Source organism: Mobula hypostoma, chromosome 4 (genome assembly GCF_963921235.1).
Source record: "Mobula hypostoma chromosome 4, sMobHyp1.1, whole genome shotgun sequence".
Lineage (NCBI taxonomy): Eukaryota > Metazoa > Chordata > Chondrichthyes > Myliobatiformes > Myliobatidae > Mobula > Mobula hypostoma.
The window spans coordinates 5,871,399-5,893,838 of NC_086100.1; the positions used below are offsets into that span (position 1 = coordinate 5,871,399).

General features: G+C 44.7%; 1 protein-coding gene across 2 annotated transcripts in view; it reads right to left on the reverse strand.

Annotated features, from left to right (window-relative positions):
- The window catches only part of LOC134345100 (solute carrier family 7 member 14-like), a 188,167-nt gene that overhangs the window by 130,653 nt on the left and 35,074 nt on the right, over window positions 1–22,440 (reverse strand). For both annotated transcript variants that reach the window (XM_063045259.1, XM_063045258.1), the window contains one exon: window positions 539–1,015. In XM_063045259.1, the coding sequence (XP_062901329.1) occupies window positions 539–842 (304 nt within the window). In that variant the 5' untranslated portion in view covers window positions 843–1,015. The remainder of the gene's footprint in view (window positions 1–538; window positions 1,016–22,440) is intronic.

Here is a 22,440-nt window from a genome sequence, read left to right on the forward strand (position 1 = left end):
TGCTGAAGGGTCTCAGCCCGAAACGTCCTCTATTGATTCACTTCAGTTAGGGCGCATTCTGGACCTAGGGTATATAGAAAATCAATTTTCAGACATGACTGTGGATTGCAGATTGAATTTAAAACGCAACCCTGAACAGTAGATTTCCTGCAGCTGCGGACTAAAGTTGATCACAAACCAGACAATGCTGATTAACATTCATTTTGGGTGTCTGGAGTGTGGGTGCAAAGAAGGAGATGTGAAAACTATATGTCATTCCAAGGAAGCATTGTAGATATATTGTCCTGCTGTTATCTTTGATCTTTAGCATATAAAAATATCATGTAATATTGTGACGAGAGGCCCCTTCCTCCAAGGGTGTCTCCTATTATGCCTGCTGCTTGTTTTTGTTGAATAAAGCACATCTGTATCCACTAGCTCAAGTGTCTCTCTAGTGATTTTGTTCACGTTACAAGTTCCACAGATGCTGCCTGACCTGCTGAGTCCCTCCAGCATTTTGTGTGTGTTGCGGTGAATATTTATTCCTGCTTCCACTCACCTGACAAGATGGACGCCACTGCAGCGATGATGAACGAGACGATCACTCCGGGCCCTGCCATCTCCTTGGCCACCAGTCCCGATACGACGTACATGCCGGTCCCTACGCAGCTTCCCACTCCGAGGGACACCAGATCCACTGTGGTGAGCACCTGGGCCAGCCTGGAGTGACCCGCCCCATGCTGGCTGGAGTCCTCGAGCATCGATTCCACGGGCTTGGTGCGGAGGATGCGCGAATGCAGCGCCACCCAGGTAGCGCCCCAATGAACTCGCCGGGGGTCCAGGTACGAGAGGAAACCACTCATTGTGGCAAGAGGTTGGGGAAGATCTCACCACAACAGCTGGGTCTTAATGGGACAGGAAGGTCTCGTGAAGAACAGAATCCAAATGAGAGAGCATCCAGCCGTTCACAAGAGGGTGGGCCAACCCAGGAGGAACATTGTACTGGTGAACACCGGCCAACAGAGATTCCTTAAACCTGTCAAAACAAGTGAGAGAGAGAATTGTTCAGAAAGTGTTCAACGAAAGGTTCTGCAGATGCTAGAAATCAAAAGCAACACTCACACACACACACACACACACACACACACACACACACTCACACACACACACTCACACACACACACACACACACACACACACACACTCACACACACACACACTCACACACTCACACACACTCACACACACACACTCACACACACACACACTCACACACACACACACACACACACTCACACACACTCACACACACTCACACACACACACACACACTCACACACACTCACACACACACACTCACACACACACACACACACTCACACACACACACTCACACACACACACACTCACACACACACACACACACTCACACACACTCACACACACACACTCACACACACACACACACACACACACACACACACACACACTCACACACACACACACACTCACACACACTCACACACACTCACACACACACACTCACACACACACACACACACACACACACACACACACACTCACACACACACACACTCACACTCACACACACTCACACACACACACACACACACACACACTCACACACACACACACACACTCACACACACTCACACACACACACACTCACACACACACACACACACACACACACACACACACACACACTCACACACACACACTCACACACACTCACACACTCACACACACACACACACTCACACACACACACACACTCACACACACTCACACACACACACACACTCACACACACTCACACACACACACACACACTCACACACACACACACACTCACACTCACACACACTCACACACTCTCACACACACACACACAGACGTACACACACAAACACAATTCTAGAGTGACTCAACAGGAAAGAGAGCATCTAGTCATAGTCATAGTCATACTTTATTGATCCCGGCGGAAATTGGTTTTCGTTACAGTTGCACCATAAATAATTAAATAGTAATAAAACCATAAATAGTTAAATAGCAATATGTAAATTATGCCAGTAAATTATGAAATAAGTCCAGGACCAGCCTATTGGCTCAGGGTGTCTGACCCTTCAAGGGAGGAGTTGTAAAGTTTGATGGCCACAGGCAGGAATGACTTCCTATGACGCTCTGTGCTGCATCTCAGTGGAATGAGTCTCTGGCTGAATGTACTCCTGTGCCCACCCAGTACATTATGTAGTGGATGGGAGACATTGTCCAAGATGGTATGCAACTTGGACAGCATCCTCTTTTCAGACACCACCGTCAGAGAGTCCAGTTCCATCCCCACAACATCACTGGCCTTACGAATGAGTTTGTTTCCCCTATGGAGGGGAATAAACAATCAACAAACAAAAGATGCTGGGGGAACTCACCAGGCCACAGCAGCATCTATGAAAGATAATAAATAGTTGACACACCAGGTCAAGACCTTTCATCCAGACTGGAAAGGAAGTGGGCAGAAGCCAGATTGAGAAGGTGGGGAAAGGGTAAGAATTACAAGTTGGCAGGAATAGGTGAGACTAAGTGAGAGGGAAGGTGGGTGGTGTGGGAAGGGAAATAATGTAAGAAGCTGGGAGGTGATATGAAAGAGGTAAAGGCTGAAGAAGAAGGAGTCTGACTGGAGAGGACAGTAGACAATACGGCAACCTTATATATGTGAAGTAGAAACCTCATTTGGCTATTCCCTTCCACAGATGCTGACTGATATGATGGGGTCCTCCAGCATTTGGTGTGTGTTGTTTAATACAAAGTACATAGATAGATCAGAAATAGCAAAAGCAGTTTTTTTATCAAGCAGTCCGATGTTACATACACATAGTGGCCTCTTTATCAGGTACACCTTTACACCTGCTCATTAATGCAAATATGTAATCAGCCAATCAAGTGGCAGCAACTCAATGCATAAAAGAATGCAGACGTGGTCAAGAGGTACAGTTGTTGTTCAGACCAAACATCAGAATGGGGAAGAAATGAGATCTAAGTGACTTTGACCGTGGAATGATTGTTGGTGCCAGACAGGGTGGTTTGAGTATCTCAGAACATGCTGATCTCCTGGGATTTTCACACACAAGTCTCTAGAGCTTACAGAGAATGGCATAAAAAGCTAAAAAAAAACATCCAGTGTGTGGCAGTTCTGTGGGTAAATATGATTTGTTAATGAGAGAGGTCAAAGGAGAATGGCCAAACTGGTTCAAGCTGACAGGACAGCGTCAGTAACTCAAATAACCACACGTTACAATGGTGGTGTACAGAACAGCATCTCTGAAGAAGACCACGAACATACACTTAGTGGCCACTTCATTAGGTTCAGGATGTAGCTGATGAAGTGGCCACAGAGTGTACATATATATTGATATGGATCTGGATTTCCAGGTAGGCACAGATTGGTAAGGACATTTAGTTTTCTTCTCAAAACAGACAACAGTGAAACATTCAGGTTTTTTTTAAATCACTGAGGGTATATGACGCAAAATTTGTTGTTTTAGTACAGTGCAAAGACATAAAGTGACTATAATTACAAAGTAAAGAATAGTGTTCTTTTTAAAAGAAGAACAGCGAGTAACACACACAAACTGTTGGAGGAATTCAGCAGGTCAAGCAGCATCTATGGAGGGAAGTAAAGAGCCAATGTTTCAGGCTGAGATGCTGCATCAAGGGAGTGTTCGTGGGTTCATGGACTATTCACAAATATGATGGAAGCTGTTCCTGAAACATTGACTATGAGTCCGATCACCGATGTCAATGAGGGCATGTCCAGGATGCTGAGGGGCCCTTAGGGATGAATGCCACCTTCTATACTGATCTACACCTCAGCATACTCTCCTCGTCATTCAACTTGTCCAATTCATTGAATTAAAAAATGACTCAGCAAAGAGAACGATGTTCAGCCATCTGCTTTCCAAGCTGTCACCATCTCCACTTACTTTACAATAACCTGCAAACTTTTCCCCAAGCATTCCTCTGCGTGTTTATTTACTTATTTATTAAGTGACTCAGCACGGTAACTGGATCTTCTACTGCAATGAGCCTACGCTGCCCGATTACACCCGTGTGACCAATTAATCTGCTCACTTTTGGTTTTCGGGCTGTGGGAGAAACTGGAGCACCCAGAGGAAACACTTGCAGTCAGAGAGAACATACAACTCTTTACGGATAATGGCGGGAATTGAACCCCTGTTGCTCATGCTGTATTAGTGTTACACTAACTGCTACACTACCGTGCCACCCTAAACGTGAAGCCCCTGGTAAATCCACTTCAGGCAACTTGTTGCCAAGCACAGCACTGCGCTGAGTGAAACTGTTCTCCTCCTTCCTCCTGCACCAATCAGCTTCAGCTTGCATTCCTCTAACAATCAACCGTCCTGCCACTCAAAACTGTCCTACTGTGGTTTATTTAACCCAACCTTTTCATTATTGCAAACAGCCAAAGGTTCAACATGCAAAGCAAATTCATTATCAAAGCATTTATATGTCACCACACACTACCTTGAGATTAATTTTCTTGTGGCCATTGAGTGAAGATACAAGGAAACACAATAGGATCAATGATCATAACATGAGAAACATGAGAAACATAGGAACATAAGAAATAGGAGCAGGAGTCGGCCATCTGACCCGTCAAGCCTGCTCCTCCATTCGATAAGTTGATGGCTGATTTGGCCATGCAAAACTACTCACAAAACTACATCCTTGTTAAATCCCTCCTTTCCTTCTTTCCACAGGAGTTCAAGTTCAGTTTATCGTCATTTGATCGTACACCAGTATACCACCAAGTGAAACGATGTTACTCCAGACCAAGGTGCACATCACAGTACATATAACTCACACACATAACACCTCAAGTAATATTACCATAAATAAATGATGATTCAGTGCAAATAATAAGGAGTGAAGATTGTCTGCCTTGGAAACATTCCAGTAAATCTGGTGAAGTGATTCAGCTGAAATGTTGTTTGTTTATTCCTCTCCTAGGCTGCCTGACTTGCTGAGTTTCTCCAGCATTTTGTGTGTTCCAACGGTTTTAGCTTGCTCTTCCACCTCCAAATACACTGTATACTCATCGGCTGCTTTATTAATTACCTCCTACACCTAATAAAGTGGCCACGAAGTGTATGTGTGTGCTGCTGTAGCCCATCCAACTCAAAGTTCGATGTGTTGTGCATTCAGAGATGCTTTTCTGCACACCACTGTTGTAACGCTTGGTTATTTGAATTACTGTCACCTTCCTGTCATCTTGGGGGTGTCTAGTACGAGGGGGCATGACTTAAGGATTGAAGGACACCCATTCAGAACAGAGATGTGAAGAAATTTTTTTAGCCAGAGGGTGGTGAATCTATGGAATTTGTTGCCACGGGCGGCAGTGGAGGCCAAGTCATTGGGTGTATTTAAGGCAGCGATTGATAGGTATCTGAGTAGCCAGGGCATCAAAGGTTATGGTGAGAAGGCGGGAGAGTGGGACTAAATGGGAGAATGGATCAGCTCATGATAAAATAATAGAGCAGACTCGATGTGCTGAATGGTCGACTTCTGCTCCTTTGTCTTATGGTCTTATGGTCTTGAACCAGTCTATCCATTCTCCTCTGATCTCTCTCATTAACAAGGCATTTTCACCCACAGAACTGCCACACACTGGATGATTTTTGTTTTTCACACCACTCTCTGTAAACTCTAGAGACAGTTATATTTTAAAATCCCAGGAGATCAGTAATTTCTGAGATATTACAATCATCTTATCTGGTACCAACAATAACTTCACAGTCAAAATCACTTACATCACATTTCTTCCCCATTCTGATGATTGGTCTGAAAAACAATTGAACTTCTTGACTATGTCTGCATGCTTTTATGCAACTGAATTGCAGGCATATGATTGGGATGATTAGATATTTGCATTAATGAGCTGGTGGTACAGGTATACCTAATAAAGTGGCCACTTGGTGTACACATACAGACACTCGCAGCTCTCTGTTCTTGTAGCACTTGTAAAACAGATCATTCAGTTTGTCTTGCTGTTCCTAATTCTTCCTGTTGGCTGGAGGCAAACAAGGATTTGGGGGTTAAATGTGATGTTTGGTCAAATGGAGTGAAGATTGACGAGACTCCTCATAATGATAACTTTCTAACAGAATAATTAATTGTAGCCAATTTTGACATTAGCCAGAATCAGAATCAGGCTTAGATTCACTGGCACTTCGTAAAATTTGTTGTTTTGTAGCAGAAGTACATTGCAATGCATTCAGCACCTATAAAAAGTATTAATTCCCCTTGGAAATTTTCATGTTTTATTGCTTTATAACATTGAATCACAGTGGAATTAATCTGGATTTTTGACACATCAACAGAAAAGACTTTTGTGTCAAAGTGAAAGCAAATTTCTACAAATTGTTCTAAATTTTTACACAAAATGATTGCATAATTACTCATCCCCTTCAAGTCAGTATTTAGTAGATGCACCTTTGGCAGCAATTACAGCCTTGAGTCTGTGTGGATAGGTCTCTATCAGCTTTGCACATCTGGACACTGCAATTTTTCCCCATTCTTCTTTACAAAACTGCTCAAGCTCTGTCAGATCGCATGGGGTTTGTGAGTGAACAGTCCTTTTCAAGTCCAGCCACAAATTCCCGATTGGATTGAGGTCTGGACTCTGACTGGTCACACCAGGACTTAACTTGTTGTTTTTAAGCTGGAAAACAAATCTTCTCCCAAGTTGCAGCTCTCTTGCAAACTACATAAGGTTGTCCTCCAGGATTTCCCTGTGTTTTGTTGCATTCATTTTACCCTCTACCTTCACAAGCCATCCGGGGCCTGCTGCAGTGAAGCATCCACACAGCATGATGCAGCCACCACCGTGCTTCACGGTAGGGATGATGTGTTTTTGATGATGTGTCGTGTTTAGCTTATGCCAAACATAGCACTTAGTCTGACGAAGAAAAAGCTCGATTTTGATTTCATCAGACCATAGAACCTTCTTCCATCTGACTTCAGAGTCTCCCACATGCCTTCTGGCAAACTCTAACCAAGATTTGATGTGAGTTTTTTTCAACAGTGGCTTTCTCTTTGCCACTTTCCCATAAAGCTGCAACCAGTGAAGCACACGAGCAGCAATTGTTGTATGCACGGTCTCTCCCATCTCAGCCACTGAAGCTTGTAACTCCTCCAGAGTTATCATAGGTCTATTGGTGGCCTCCCTCACTAGTCCCCTTCTTGAACTCGACCCTGTCACTCAGTTTTTGAGGACGGCCTGCTCTAGGCAGATTTACAGCTGTGCCATATTCTTCCCATTTCTTGTTGATTGATGGGCTATTCAGTACCTTGGTAATGTTCTTGCACAACTCTCCCTCACTTAAATCCAAATCACGCGCTAGTCTCAACAGCATCATAATGGTGTCGAGGTCCTCATCGACGTCATGACGGACCAACAACAATGTTCTTGTATCCATCTCTTGACTTGTGCTTTTCAATAACCTTTTGGATGATTTGATTGGAGTGTAATTCTGTCTTAATGGTGCAGCTTTTACCCGGATACTGATTCACCAGCAGTTGGACCTTCCAGATACAGGAGCATTTTTACTACAATCTTTTGAAACAACTTTACTGCACACAGATCTCCAAAACACAACTCCATTTAACTAATTATACAACTTCTGAAACCAATTGGCTGCACCAGTGATGACTTGATGTGTCATATTAAAGGGGTGAATCAATTATATGCAATCAATTATTTTGTTTTATATTTGTAATTAATTTAGAATACTTCATAGAATTCTATCTATGACACAAGATCTTTTTCTGTTGATCAGTAGCATAAAAAGCCAAATTAAATCTACGGTGATTCAATGTTGTAAAACAATAAAAGATGAAAACTTCTGGGGGGGGGAGTAAACTTCTGGGGGGGAGTACTTTTTATGGCTACTGTAATTTAAAAATCTGTAAATTACAGTAAAAATTATATATATATTATCAAAGTGCATATATGTCACCATATATTAGTTTTCTTTTAGGCATGCTCAATAAATCCATAATAGATTGATAATCATAATAGAATCAATTGAAGACTCAATTAACATGGGCATTCATTGAGTTTGCAAATGACAGCAAATTGTGCAAATACAAAAACAAAGAAATAATAATAAATAAATAAACAATAAGTATTGAGAACATGAGATGACGAGTCCTTGAAAATGAGTCCCATAGGTTGAGGGGGAGGGAAATTGAGTGAAGTGATCTCCTCTGGTTCAAGAGCCTGATGATTCATGGAAGTATCATGAACAAAGCAGATGAGCTTAGAGCGTGGATCAATATCTGGAGCGATGATGCTGTGGCCGTAACAGATTCTTGGATGGTTCAGGGGCAGGAATGGCTACTTAGAGTGCCAGGCTTTAGATGTTTCAGAAAGGACAGGGAGGGAGGCAAAAGAGGTGGGGGGTGTGGCACTGCTGATCAGAGATAGTGTCAGAAAAAGAGGGAGTCATGGAGGGGTTGTTTACTGAGTCCCTGTGGGTGGAAGTTAGGAATAGGAAAGAGTTAATAACTCTACTGGGTGTGTTTTTTATAGACGACACAATAGTAGCAGGAGCAGATAGGGAGACAGATTCTGGAAAGGTGCAATAATAACAGGGTTGTCATGGTGGGAGATTCTAATTTCCCCAATATTGATTGGCATCTCCCTAGAGCAAAGGGTTTAGATGGGGTGGAGTTTGTTAGGTGTGTTCAGGAAGCTCTCCTGACAGAATATGTACAAACGTAGATAATCCTACAAGAGGAGAAGCTGTATTTGATCTGGTATTGGAAAGTGAACCTGGTCAGGTGTCAGGTCTCTCAGTAAGAGAGCATTTTGGAGTTAGTGATCACAATTCTATCTCCTTTACCATAGCATTGGAGAGGAATAAGAACAGACAAGTTAGGAAAGCGTTTAATTGGAGTAAGGGAAATATGACGCAATCAGGCAGAAACTTGGAAGCATAAATTGGGAACAGATGTTCTCAGGGAAATGTATGGTAGAAATGTGGCAAACAGTCAGGGGTTATTTGCGTGGAGTTCTGAATAGGTATGTTCCAATGAGACAAGGAAAGGGTGGTAGAGTATAGGAACCGTGGTGTACAAAGGCTGTAATAAATCTAGTCAAGAAGAAAAGAAAAGCTTACAAAAGGTTCAAAAAACTAGGTAATGATAGAGATCTAGAAGATTATAAGGCAAGCAGGAAGGAGCTTAAGAATTGAAATTAGGAGAGTCAGAAGGGGCCATGAGAAGGCCTTGGCAGACAGAATTGAGGAAAACCCCAAGGCGTTCTACAAGTATGTGAAGAGCAAGTGGATAAGGCATGAGAGAATAGAACCAATCAAGTGTGACAGTGGGAATGTATGTATGGAACCAGAGGAAATAGCGGAGGTACTTAATGAATACTTTGCTTCAGTATTCACTACAGAAAAGGGCCATGGTGATTGTAGGGATGACTTAGAGTGGACTGAAAAGCTTGAGCATACAGACGTTAAGAAAGAGGATGTGCTGGAGCTTTCGGAAAGCATCCAATTGGATATGTCACCAGGATCGGACGAGATATACCCCAGGCTACCATGGGAGGTGAGGGAGGAGTTTGCTGAGCCTCTGGCAAAGATCTTTGCATCATCAATGGGTATGGGAGAGGTTCCAGAGGATTGGAGCATTGCAGATGTTGTTCCATTATCCATTATTACAGAAAAGGAGTAGAGATAGCCCAGGAAATTATAAACCAGTGAGTCTTACTTCAGTGGTTGGTAAATTGATGGAGAAGATCCTGAGAGGCAGGATTTATGAACATTTGGAGAGCAATAATATGATGAAGAATAGTCAGCATGGCTTTGTCAAAGGCAGGTCGTGCCTTGAATTTTTTGTGGATAGTGTGGAGGGCTGTCAGAGGTTACAGTGGGACATCGATAACATGCAAAACTGGGCTGGAAAGAGGCAAATGAAGTTCAACCCAGATAAGTGTGAGGTTGTTCACTGTGGTTGGTCAAATATGCTGGCAGAATATAGTATTAATGGTAAGACTCTTGGCAGTGTGGAGGATCAAAGGGATCTTGGGATCCGAGTCCATAGGACACTCAAAGCTGCTGCGCAGGTTGGCTCTGTGGTTAAGAAGGTATACTGTGTATTGGCCTTCAGCAACCATGGGATTGATTTTAAGAGCCAAGAGGTAATGCTACTCTGGTCAGACCCCACTTGGAGTACTGTGCTCAGTTCTGAACACCTCACTACAGGAAGGATGTGGAAACTATAGAAAGGATGCAGAGGAGATTTACAAGGATGTTGCCTGGATTGGGGAGCATGCCTTATGAGAATAGGTTGAGTGAACTCGGCCTCTTCTCCTTGGAGCAACAGAGGATGAGAGGTGACCTGATAGAGATGTATAAGATGATGAGAAACTGATCGTGTGGATAGTCAGTGGCTTTTTCCCAGGGCTGAAAGGGCTAATATGAGAGGGGACAGTTTTAAGGTGCTTGGAAGTAGGTACAGAGGGCAGCTCAGGGGTAAGTTTTTTTATGCAGGGAGAGGTGAGTGCGTGGAGTGCGCTGCCAGTGACAGTGGTGGAGGCGGATACAATAGGGTCTTTTAATAGACTCCTGCAAAGATACATGGAGCTCAGAAAAATAGAGGGCTATGGGTAACCCTAGACAATTTCTAAAGTAAGTACATGTTCAGCACAGCATTGTGGACCGAAGGGCCTGTATTGTGCTGTAGGTTTTCTATGTTCTATATTCTATGATTGTGGGATAGCAACCGTTCCTGAACCAGGTGCTTTGAGTCCTGAGGCTCTTGTACCTTCTTTCTGATAGAAGCAGCAGGAAGAGCACACGACCTGGGTGGTGGGGATCGCTGATGACGGGTGCTGCTTTTGTTACGAGAATACACATAAAATTAAGATGTTTGCTGGCCTGGGCTAGCATCAGTGGCATCAGCAGTTGGTCTGCCACCTGCCCTCAGGGGAAGGAGAGATAAGGAACAATGGAGCAGCGTCTGGAGATGTGTAATGAAGGGATGTGGGAGGGAGAGCTGTCTGGAGCGGCTCCCCTCTTTGAACCTTGAACTGTTTGAAGTGGTGGACAGGCGATACCCCAGCAGCGGGATAAAAAGGGACAGGGTTCGCTAAGACAGACACACACGCCACCCGAGATAACAAGACCCTGGAAGCGGTGCGCCTCTCACGAGTGGGTGAGAAGTGCCAGACAACGACAAGGGTGGAAAGGTACGATCAGCGGGAACCCGGTGTGTGTCCGCCCTTGCCTGGGTGCCGGGTTCACTGCAGAGGATCGACCGCATCTGGAGGAGGGGTCACAGTCGGTGACCTCAGGTGACATCACCAAGGACCCGCCCAAATGCTGTTTGTGAGCCATCTCGCTGGTCTGTGAGTGAAGCTGTGCTGAATGATGAGTTGTTCCTATTCTATGTCTCTCTTCCCCACCTTGTCCATCGCCATGACAACGATTACTGCGAACTGAACTACAAACTGGACTGAACTTTGAGTCATTTTGAAATTGGTCATTTACCCCTAGACAACGATAGAGCTTGATTGATGCTGTTATCTTAATGCTGTGCCCATGTGTGTTTATCATCACTGAACTGTTGCATTTATTATCCTTTCGATTACTGTGTTGCTTGTTTCTTTAATAAAACTTTATTAGTTCTAGTACTCCAGACTCCAACTGAGTGATCCATTTCTGCTGGTTTGGCAACCCAGTTACGGGGTACGTAACATAAGTGGGGTTCTCGTCCGCGATTTTGAACGCTAAATTTGGGACGGAGTAAATTGATTGGGTTAAAATTCCCGAAAGAAAGAAAAGACAAACAGCAGAAATGGAGGTTGAGGAATTTATAAAGGCGCCGACCTTGGAGGCATTAGAGGATGCCAGGAAATCGGAATTGTTAGCTGTGGCCAAACGGTTGAATCTTTCTAAGGTGAAGTCGACAATGAGGAGAGAGGAGATACACAGAGCTATTGTAGAGCACTATGTATCTAAAGGTGTGTTTCCCCAAGGTGAGCTGGGGGTGGTGTCTATTGAAAAACCTGCTGGAGACGCGGTACAGGTACAGCTTGAAAAACTGAGACTCGAGCACGAGTTCCGGGTACGGCAGTTAGAACACGAAGAGAAAGAGAAAGAGGTAGAAAGGCAAGAGAGAGAAAGACAGTTGGAGAGAGAAGAGAGAGAGAGGGACAGACAGTTGGAGAGAGAGGAGAAACAGAGGGAAAGGGAATTTGAGCTGGAGAAGTTAAAGATAAGGGCCGAGCAGGGGCTCGTGCCGAACCCAGGTGGAGGGTTCCGGGCGACCCAGGAGGTTAGGCTGGTTCCCCCATTTGACGATACCGATGTGGATCGGTACTTCCTCCACTTCGAAAAAGTGGCTATAAGTCAGGACTGGCCGAGGGATAAGTGGGTTGTTTTACTTCAGAGTGTACTGAAAGGGAAGGCCCAAGAAGCTTACTCAGCCCTGTCCGCGGAAGATGCCCAGAAGTATGAGGTGGTGAAGGAGGCCATCCTCAGGATTTATGAGTTGGTCCCGGAGGCATACCGGCAGAGGTTCCGGAATGCGAGGAAGCGGTGGGACCGCACGTATTTGGAGTTTGCTCGTGAGATGCAAACATATTGTGAGCGTTGGTGCGCCTCGAAAGGGGTAGAGGGGGATTATGACAGACTGCTGCAACTGATTCTGATTGAGCAGTTTAAAGGTTGTGTCCCTGAGGGTATGAGACCCTACCTCGATGAGAAAGAGGCAGCCACGTTAGCCGCAACTGCTAAGTTAGCGGATGAGTATGCGTTGACGCATAAAATGAAGGTTGCCCCGAGTAAAGGCTACCAGAAGGGTAGTCAGGACGGCGGGGAGAGTCCACCGGAAAAGTCAGAAAGTAAGCCGGGGACTAGTGAAAAGGATAAGGTAGACCGGGAGCAGTCTGGTAGGAAGTCTCCTGGGGTCGTCTGTTTTAATTGTGGGAAAGTCGGACACTTTGCGTCCAGGTGCTTTGCCCCAAGGAAGGAGACGGGGAAAGGAAAAGCGGAAATTTTGAATGGCTGTATTGAGCTGTTAAGCGAACCGCTAGGGAAGGACAGGTCTGAAAAAGTCCAGGAAGGGCGCGAGAGGTTTATCTCGGCCGGACTGGTGTCAGTGAAGGAGAGGTTAAAACCAGTTCCAGTGCGGATCTGGAGAGACACGGGAGCGTGTCAGTCACTAATACTGAAGAGTGTATTAGAGTTTAGCTCAGAGACCCAGACTGGGGAGGTAGAGGTCAAAGGTGTTGGGGAAGGGACAGAGTCAGTCCCTTTGCACCAGATACACTTACAGAGCAACCTGGTCTCTGGACTAGTCACGATTGGGGTGAGGTCCGAATTACCGATGAAAGACGTGGAAGTCTTGCTCGGTAATGACATCGCCGGAGGAATCGTGTTCCCAGTCGTGAGATTGACGGGTCAGCCTGCCAGCATGGAGGCCCCGCCCGCGATGGTGAATTTGGCTGAAACATTTCTGCCAACCTTGTATGAGACAGGGTGTACTGAGATAAGAGGTAGTGAGGGAGCTGGGACGGACGTAGCAGTAGCCGGGAAAGAATTTGTGCAGACGCAGGAGCGAGACGAGGGGCTGATGGTTTTTGCCGAGACCGCTCTCTCTGACACAGCCTTGACAAGCTATTGTGCGGATGAGGAAGTGCTAAGGAAGAAAGGGAAATCAAGTACAGTATCCGCAGATGAGGAGTGGGGGGTGGTGCAAAAGAGTTATGGGGATGAGGTTTTTAAAATGGCCCACGAGGTACCCCCCGGTGGACATTTTGCGGTGCTGGAGGAAACAGTTGGTGGAATCATGAAAGAGAGTTACCGGCTGCCCAGGGGGAAAAATGTTATTGATCATGACCGACGCGAACTGAGACGGTCACCGGCTTTTGATATGCTAACAAACCTAGTCGGTGTTAGCGTGGAAATCAATGAAGCTAGGGGCCCCCTGCTAAGAGGAAAAAACCATTTTGAAAAGATTAGGATGGGATCGGTCAGATGGGAGAAGGCTATTGTTTTGGCCAGGTCTACTGATAAGGTCTCTCCCTTAATCCCCGAAGGAGTAATTAAACGACTCGCACCCATGTGTTTGATTGTCCCGAGGAAATGCAAAGAACTGGGACGTTGGGCGATTGTGGTTACAATAGGGCAGCCAAGTAAACAACACCCATATTTTTTGAGTAATTCAGTGACTAAAGGGCTGATGAACACAGAGGTGTGTATTGGCAATTTAATACGGCTGTCTGAAGCCAGTTTGATAGTGAACCTTGAAAAAAATGAATTTGGCCACACGAGGGTCACCTACCTGGGAATTGTGGTGACACAGGGGCAGCTGGCAGTGAAGCAAGCTGCAGTGCAGGCTATCGCTGACCTCCCAACCCCGACAGACAAGAGGGCCCTCAGAAGGCTCTTGGAGATGGTGGGGTACTGCAGGAAGTTTTGCAATAACTCTGCGGTCAATACCCGTCCCCCTCCTACTAAGCCCTTGCGAGAGAAAATTGAGTCGGAATGGGACGACCCTTGTTATTGTGGTCCGGGACAAAACCAAATGAGAGGTTACATTGGTCGCAATTCATCAGTGTTTTTGGCCACTATGAAGTTTGCTGAGTTGGAGCCTGGTCTAAGGGATTATTAATAACACGTGTAAAAGGAACAGAAAATGTGACGACTGTCTGTCAAGGTGTTGACAGCTTCAAATTCTCTGTATTAGCTAAATAACTGTTAAAGATGTATATTGTGTATGTATCGGATAATGTAGTCATGTTTGTAATTTTTACCTCCCGGTAAAAATCCTTAAAGGGGGGAAGTGTTACGAGAATACACATAAAATTAAGATGTTTGCTGGCCTGGGCTAGCATCAGTGGCATCAGCAGTTGGTCTGCCACCTGCCTTCAGGGGAAGGAGAGATAAGGAACAATGGAGCAGCGTCTGGAGATGTGTAATGAAGGAATGTGGGAGAGAGAGAGCTGTCTGGAGCGGCTCCCCTCTTTGAACCTTGAACTGTTTGAAGTGGTGGACAGGCGATACCCCAGCAGGGGGATAAAAAGGGACAGGTTCGCTAAGACAGGGACACACGCCACCCGAGATAACAAGACCCTGGAAGCGGTGCGCCTCTCACGAGTGGGTGAGAAGTGCCAGACAACGACAAGGGTGGAAAGGTACGATCAGCGGGAACCCGGTGTGTGTCCGCCCTTGCCTGGGTGCCGGGTTCACTGCAGAGGATCGACCGCATCTGGAGGAGGGGTCACAGTCGGTGACCTCAGGTGACATCACCAAGGACCCGCCCAAATGCTGTTTGTGAGCCATCTCGCTGGTCTGTGAGTGAAGCTGTGCTGAATGATGAGTTGTTCCTGTTCTCTCTGTCTCTCTTCCCCCACCTTGTCCATCGCCATGGCAACGATTACTGCGAACTGAACTACAAACTGGACTGAACTTTGAGTCATTTTGAAATTGGTCATTTACCCCTAGACAACGATAGAGCTTGATTGATGCTGTTATCTTAATGCTGTGCCCATGTGTGTTTATCATCACTGAACTGTTGCATTTATTATCCTTTCGATTACTGTGTTGCTTGTTTCTTTAATAAAACTTTCTTAGTTCTAGTACTCCAGACTCCAACTGAGTGATCCATTTCTGCTGGTTTGGCAACCCAGTTACGGGGTACGTAACACTTTCCTGCGACAATGTTTCATGTAGATGTGCTCAATGAAGCGATGGGGGAAGCTTTACCTGTAATGGACTGGACTATCTCCACTACCTATTGTAAGATTCTCCATTCAAGACCTTTGGCATTTCCATACCAGGCCATGTTGCAGTCAATCAATATATTCCCCATTACACATCCACAGAAGTTTGTCAAAGTTTTAGATGTCATGCTGAATCTCTGCAAACTTCTAAGGAAGTAGAGGCACGGCCATACTTTCTTCACAATGGCACTTACATGCTGGACCAGGACAAGTCCTCCAAAATAATAACACTGTGTAACTAAATGTTGCTGATCCTCTCCAGCTCTGATTCTCCAATGGGGACTGGCTCATGGACCTCTGTTTTCGTTCTGAAATAAATTATCAGCTCTTTGATCTTGCTGACATTGAGTGAGAGGTTGTGTTCTGGCACCCACTCAGCCAGATTTTCCTTCTCCCACTTGTATGCTGATTCACCACCAGCTTTGATTTGGCCTACGACAGCAGTATCATCAGCAAACTTAAGTATGGCATTGGAGCTGTGCTTAGCCATACAGTCATAAGTATAAAGCGAGTAGAGCAGGGGGCAAAATACACAGTTTTGTGCACGTGTGCCAATGGAAATTGTGGAGGAGATGTTGCTGCCAATCCAAACTGACTAGGGTCTGCAAGGGAGGAGATTAATGGGCAAAATTAGGGCACATGGTATTGGGGGCAGAGTACTGACATGGATTGAAAATTGGCTGGCTGACAGAAAACAAAGAGTAGCGATTAACAGGTCCTTTTCGGATTGGCAGGCGGTGACCAGTGGGGTACCGCAGGGTTCAGTGCTGGGACCTCAGCTGTTTACAATATATATTAATGATTTAGATGAGGGAATTAAAAGTAACATAAGCAAATTTGCCAATGACACAGAGCTGGGAGGCAGTGTGAAATGTGAGGAGGATGTTATGAGAATGCAGGGTGACTTGGACAGACTGGGTGAGTGGGCAGATGCATGGCAGATGCAGTTTAATGTGGATAAATGTGAGGTTATCCACTTTGGTGGTAAGAACAAGAAGGCAGATTATTATCTAAATAGAGTCAAGTTAGGAAAAGGGGAAGTACAACGAGATCTAGGTGTTCTTGTACATCAGTCACTGAAAGCAAGCATGCAGGTACAGCAGGCAGTGAAGAAAGCTAATGGCATGCTGGCCTTCATAACAAAGGGAATTGTGTATAAGAGCAAAGAGGTCCTTCTGCAGCTGTACAGGGCCCTGGTGAGACCACACCTGGAGTACTATGTGCAGTTTTGGTCTCCAAATTTGAGGAAGGACATTCTTGCTATTGAGGGAGTGCAGCATAGGTTCACAAGGTTAATTCCCGGGATGGCAGGACTGTCATCTGTCAAAAATTGGAGCGACTGGGCTTGTATACTCTGGAATTTAGAAGGCTGAGAGGGGATCTTATTGAAACATATAAGATTATTAAGGGATTGGACACGCTGCAGGCAGGAAGCATGTTCCTGTTGATGGGTGAGTCCAGAACCAGACGACACAGTTTAAGAATTAGGGGTAGGCCATTTAGAACGGAGTTGAGGAAAACCTTTTTCACCCAGAGAGTGATGGATATATGGAATGCACTACCCCAGAAGGCTGTGGAGGCCAAGTCTCTGGATGCATTCAAAAAAGAGATGGATAGAGCTCTTAAAGATAGCGGAATCAAAGGTTATGGGGATAAGGCAGGAACTGGATACTGATTGTGGATGATCAGCCATGATCACAGTGAATGGCGGTGCTGGCTCGAAGGGCCGAATGGCCTACTCCTGCACCTATTGTCTATTGTCTATTGTCTAAATTGAAGATCAAATTGCAAAACAAGGTATTGAGGTCAAGGTCTTGAAGTGTATTGAATAGTTTCGATGTGATGATGGTACTGAATGTTGAGCTGCAGTTGATAAAGAGCATATATGAACTTTTTGAAAAAGTAGCCTCTCCCTCTCCCTCTCCCTCTCTCCCTCTTCCCCACTCCCCCAACCTCTCCATTCCACTACAGGAAGAATGGAGACAGGCTAACCCCTATGGGCATCAGTGGATCTGGGGGATGACAGGGTGAACTTTGTTCTTCAGCATAAATATCACTGAGGACCTCACGTGGTCTGTACGTACAGTCTGTGAGGTGAAAAAGTCACAACAGTTTCAGGCGGTTGAAGAAGTTTGGTAGGCCGGCTAAATCCTAACAACTTTCTATTGGGGCTCAGGGCACAGGGCAGCCAATGGAAACTGACTCGTAGAAGGTTTGGGAATGTTTAGGAGGAAAGAGAAGAATTATCAGAAAGAGGAAATGTCTAGGATGTTCTTCTTTGTCACTGCAGCAACTAAGCAGAAGTCATACCTGTTCTGTGTTATAATTTATTTTCATCTGATTACAAAAGAAAACAGCTGAAGACACACGCTCGAAATTTCAGGTACAGCTTATTCTCCTCCACCATCAGATTTTTGAATGGACAATGAACATGACTTCACTTTTTTCTTGGCTTTCTTTTTGCAGTACTTACTTAATTTAATTTTTGTATAGCATTTAACATCAGAAAATGTGCCACTATACAAATATATAACCTGAAATTCTTACTCTCCACAGACATCCTTGAAACAGAAGAAAAACTCCAAAGGATGAATGGCAGAAAAAACATAGGAACCCCAAAGCCGCTGTCCCCTCCCACACACACAGCATCAACTCTCCCCCCACATATTGTAGCATAAAGCATCAGCATTCCCACCACCCACCATGCAAGCATCAGCAAAGCCCCCAAAAGAGAACCCATGTCTTATATATATAAAAAAAGAGAACAGCCATGACTGAATGGCAGAGCAGACTCAATGGGCCAAATGGCCTAATTCTGCTCCTGTGTCTTATGGTCTTATTGTCTTCTTATTGCAATTTATAGTTCTTTTTTATTACGTATTGCAATGTACTGCTGCAACAAATTTCATGACATTGATATTAAGACACAGAAACAGAATTAGGCCATTCAGCCCATCGAGTCTGCTCTACCATTCCATCAAGGCTGATTTATCATCCCTCTCATTCCTATTCTCCTGCCTTCTCCCTGTAACCTTTGATGTCCTGATTAATCAAGAACCAATCAACCTCCACTTTAAATAGAGCCAGTGACTTGGCCTCCACAGCCGTCTGTGGCAATGAATTCCAGATTCAGCACCCTCTGGCTAAAGAAATTCCTCCTCATCTCTGTTCTAAATGGACATCCCTCTATTCTAAGGTTGCATCCTTTGGTCCTAGACTCTCCCACTATAGGAAGTATTCTCTCCAGATCCCCTCTATCCTGGCCCTTAAGCCTGATTCTGATTCTGAACTTTGTGGAGGGTAAGCTGAATGATGAAACGTCACAGATTCTGACCTACATAACGGAGAGCTAACATGGAAAACATTAGGTCAGCAACAAGCTCGGCCTGCAACGATTGTCTCACCCAGAGACACATGACACACATGGTAATCGAGTCTCAGCAGACCATGGCTGCTGATTTCACTGAGAACCCCAAGCTGGATAATGATTAAAATCATGCTTCATCAATATTGCAATAGCTCTCCACAGATGAGAAGAACAGACAGCGAAAGAGAATCAGCGATGGTAAGATGAAGCTAGAGCCATATAACAATTAGTATGAGACAGAGAGGTGGGGGGTGGAGAGGGAGAGGCACAGAGAGAAAGAGAGAGAGAGAAATTGACACGTAAAGAGAAGAAAATACAGAGAGAGACAAGAAGGGAGAGGAGAGGGAGGAAGAGACAGAAAAGGACAAAGAGAGAGATAAAGGAAGGAGGCAGAAAGTGTGTGTGTGAGAGAGAGAGAGAGAGACAGAGAGACAGAGAGAGAGAAAGGGAGGTAAAAGAGGTCAATTCAGAACTGGTCTGTTTTACATTGACCCAAGAGCCATTCATCATTAAGACCATAGCGCCATAAGAGCAGAATTAGGGCATTCAGCCCATTACACTTGCTATACCATCCAGTCATGGCTGATTTATTATTCCTCTCAACCCCATTCTCCTGCCTTCTCCCCACAATCTTTCACACCCTGACTAATCAAGAACCTATCAACCTGCACTTTAAATATACCCAATGGCTTGGCCTCCACCCTCCGTCTAAAGAAATTCCTCATCATCTCTGTTCTTACGGGACACACTTCTATTCTGAGGCTGTGCCCTCTAGTCCTGGACTCCCCCATTATAGGAAACATCCTCTCCCTGTCCACCCTATCTAAGCCTTTCAATAGGTTTCGAAGAGATCCCTCCTCATTCTTCTAAAGTCCTGCAAGTACGGTTGTCATTTAAAGTTAAATTGAATAGATATATGAACAGGAAAGGAATGGAGGGTTATGGATCAAGTGCAGGTCGGTGGGACTAGGTGAGAGTAGGAGTTCGGCACGGACTAGAAGGGCTGAGATGGCCTGTTTCCGTGCGGTAATTGTTATAAGGTTATATGGTTACAGGCCCAGAACTATTAACCACTCCTCATACATTAACCCTTTCATTCTCGGCCTCTGGACCCTCTCCAATGTCAGCACATCCTTTCTAAGATAATGGGCCCAGAATATCACAGTTTAGGACTCAAAATTCCCAGAAAACTACTGAGACAGAGGTCCATTTTTCCCATTCTAATCCACCCATCCAGGAAGAATTCAGTTTTTATTTATATGTCAGCAAAATATCCAGTTAATATGTTTCCTCACTCAATCACTGGTAATGGTGAAATCCCATGACAGCAGCCCCATTACAGCTCTATTACAGTGTTACACCTTGTTTTTCTGAAGATAAAAGATAAAATATGGCTTTATTTGTCACACGTACATTGAAATGTGTTGTTTGCATTAAATCAGAACAGAAAGGTTTGTGCTGAACAAGCCACAAGTATCACCCTGTTTCTGGTGGCAACATAGCAAGTTCACATCTCACTAATACTGGTCCATACGTCTTTCGGAAACCGGACCACCTGGAGGAAACCCACACGTTTACGGTGACAGCCTGACAGATAGTGATGGAATCGAACCCTGAGCTTACAGATGGGTTGCCATATCCAAACCAGAATCGGGTTTAATATCACTGGCATATGTTGTAAAATTTATTGTTTTGTGACAGCAGTACTTGGCGATGCAATAATAACAAAAATTATAAATTACATTAAATACTCAGTATATAGAGATTAAATTAGAGCAAAAAGAGAGGGGAAAATCGCGAGGTAGTGTTCATGGGTTCACTGTCCATTCATAAATTTGATGGTGGAGGGGTAGAAGCTGTTCCTGAAATGTTGAGTGTGTGTCTTCAGGCTCCTGTACCTCCTCCCTGATGGCAGCAATAGGAAGATGATGATGAGTGATGAGGGCCCTCATTGATGGATGCTGCCTTTTCGAAGGATTGAATTTTGAAGGAGTCCTTGATCCTAGGAAAGCTGGTGCTCATAATGGAGCTGGATGAGTTTACAACTTCCTGCAGCTTTTTTCCCAATCCTGTGCATTGGAGCCTACATTCCAGACAGTGATGCAACCATTTAGAATGCTCTCCACAGTCCATCTATAGAAATTTGTGAGAGTCTTTGGTGACATACCAATCTCCTCAAACTCCTCATGAAATAAAGCTGGAGTTACGCCTTCTTTGTAATTACATTAGCATGTTTGGTCCAAGATAAATAAATACGCAGAGATGCTGACACCCAGGAACTTGAAATCAAAGCAGTATGCTACCATGCCAATTCTAATCTAAGTTAATACCCTGAGTTTCCTTTTCTCTACTCTCTGTCACTTCTCCACACCTGTAACATTCCTCTTGGATCTCTCATTTTGAGACTCAGGAACACATTTCAGTTTTTCCTTCAGCATGACAGTGGCTAGATTTCATTAGGATTTTCAGGAAACTTGGCATGTCACCAAAGACTCTCACAAATTTCTACAGATGGAGAGCATTCTGACTGGTTGTATCACCATCTGGTCTGGAGGGGCCAACGCACAGGATTGTAAAAAGCTGCAGAAAGTTGTAAACTCAGCCAGCTCCATCATGGGCACTAGCCTCCCCACCATCGAAGGCACCATCAAAAGGCAATGTCTCAAAAAAGTGGCATCCATCATTAATGACCCCCATCACCAGGAAATGCCTCTCCTCATTACTTCCATCAAGGAGGAGGTACAGGGGCCAGAAAACACACACTCAACATTTCAGAAACAGCTTCTTCCCTTCCACCATCAGATTTCTAAACTGACACTGAACTCATATATACTACCTCATTCATACTTTCTCTCTTTTTGAAGTACTTACTTAATGTTACCTTTCTATATATTTCTCATTGCAATTTATAGTATTTTGTTATTATGTATTGGGTGTACTGCCGCCACAGAACAACAAATTTCATGACTTATGCCAGTGATATTAAACCTGATTCCAACTCTGAGATCCCAGCATCTGTAGTCATTTACATCACCGACTTCATTCCAGAATACAGGAGGGCAGGGTGCTGGTGAAGGTGGGGAGACTTCAGCTTGCTTTTTGCTCGAGAATCGGAACAAAATCTTAAAATTCAGAGAGCAACACACACAAAATGCTGGAGGAACTCAGCAGGTCAGACAGCATCTATGGAAATGAGTAAACATTCAACTCACATCTGTGGGGGAGAATAAACAGTCGATGCTTGAGACCAAGACAT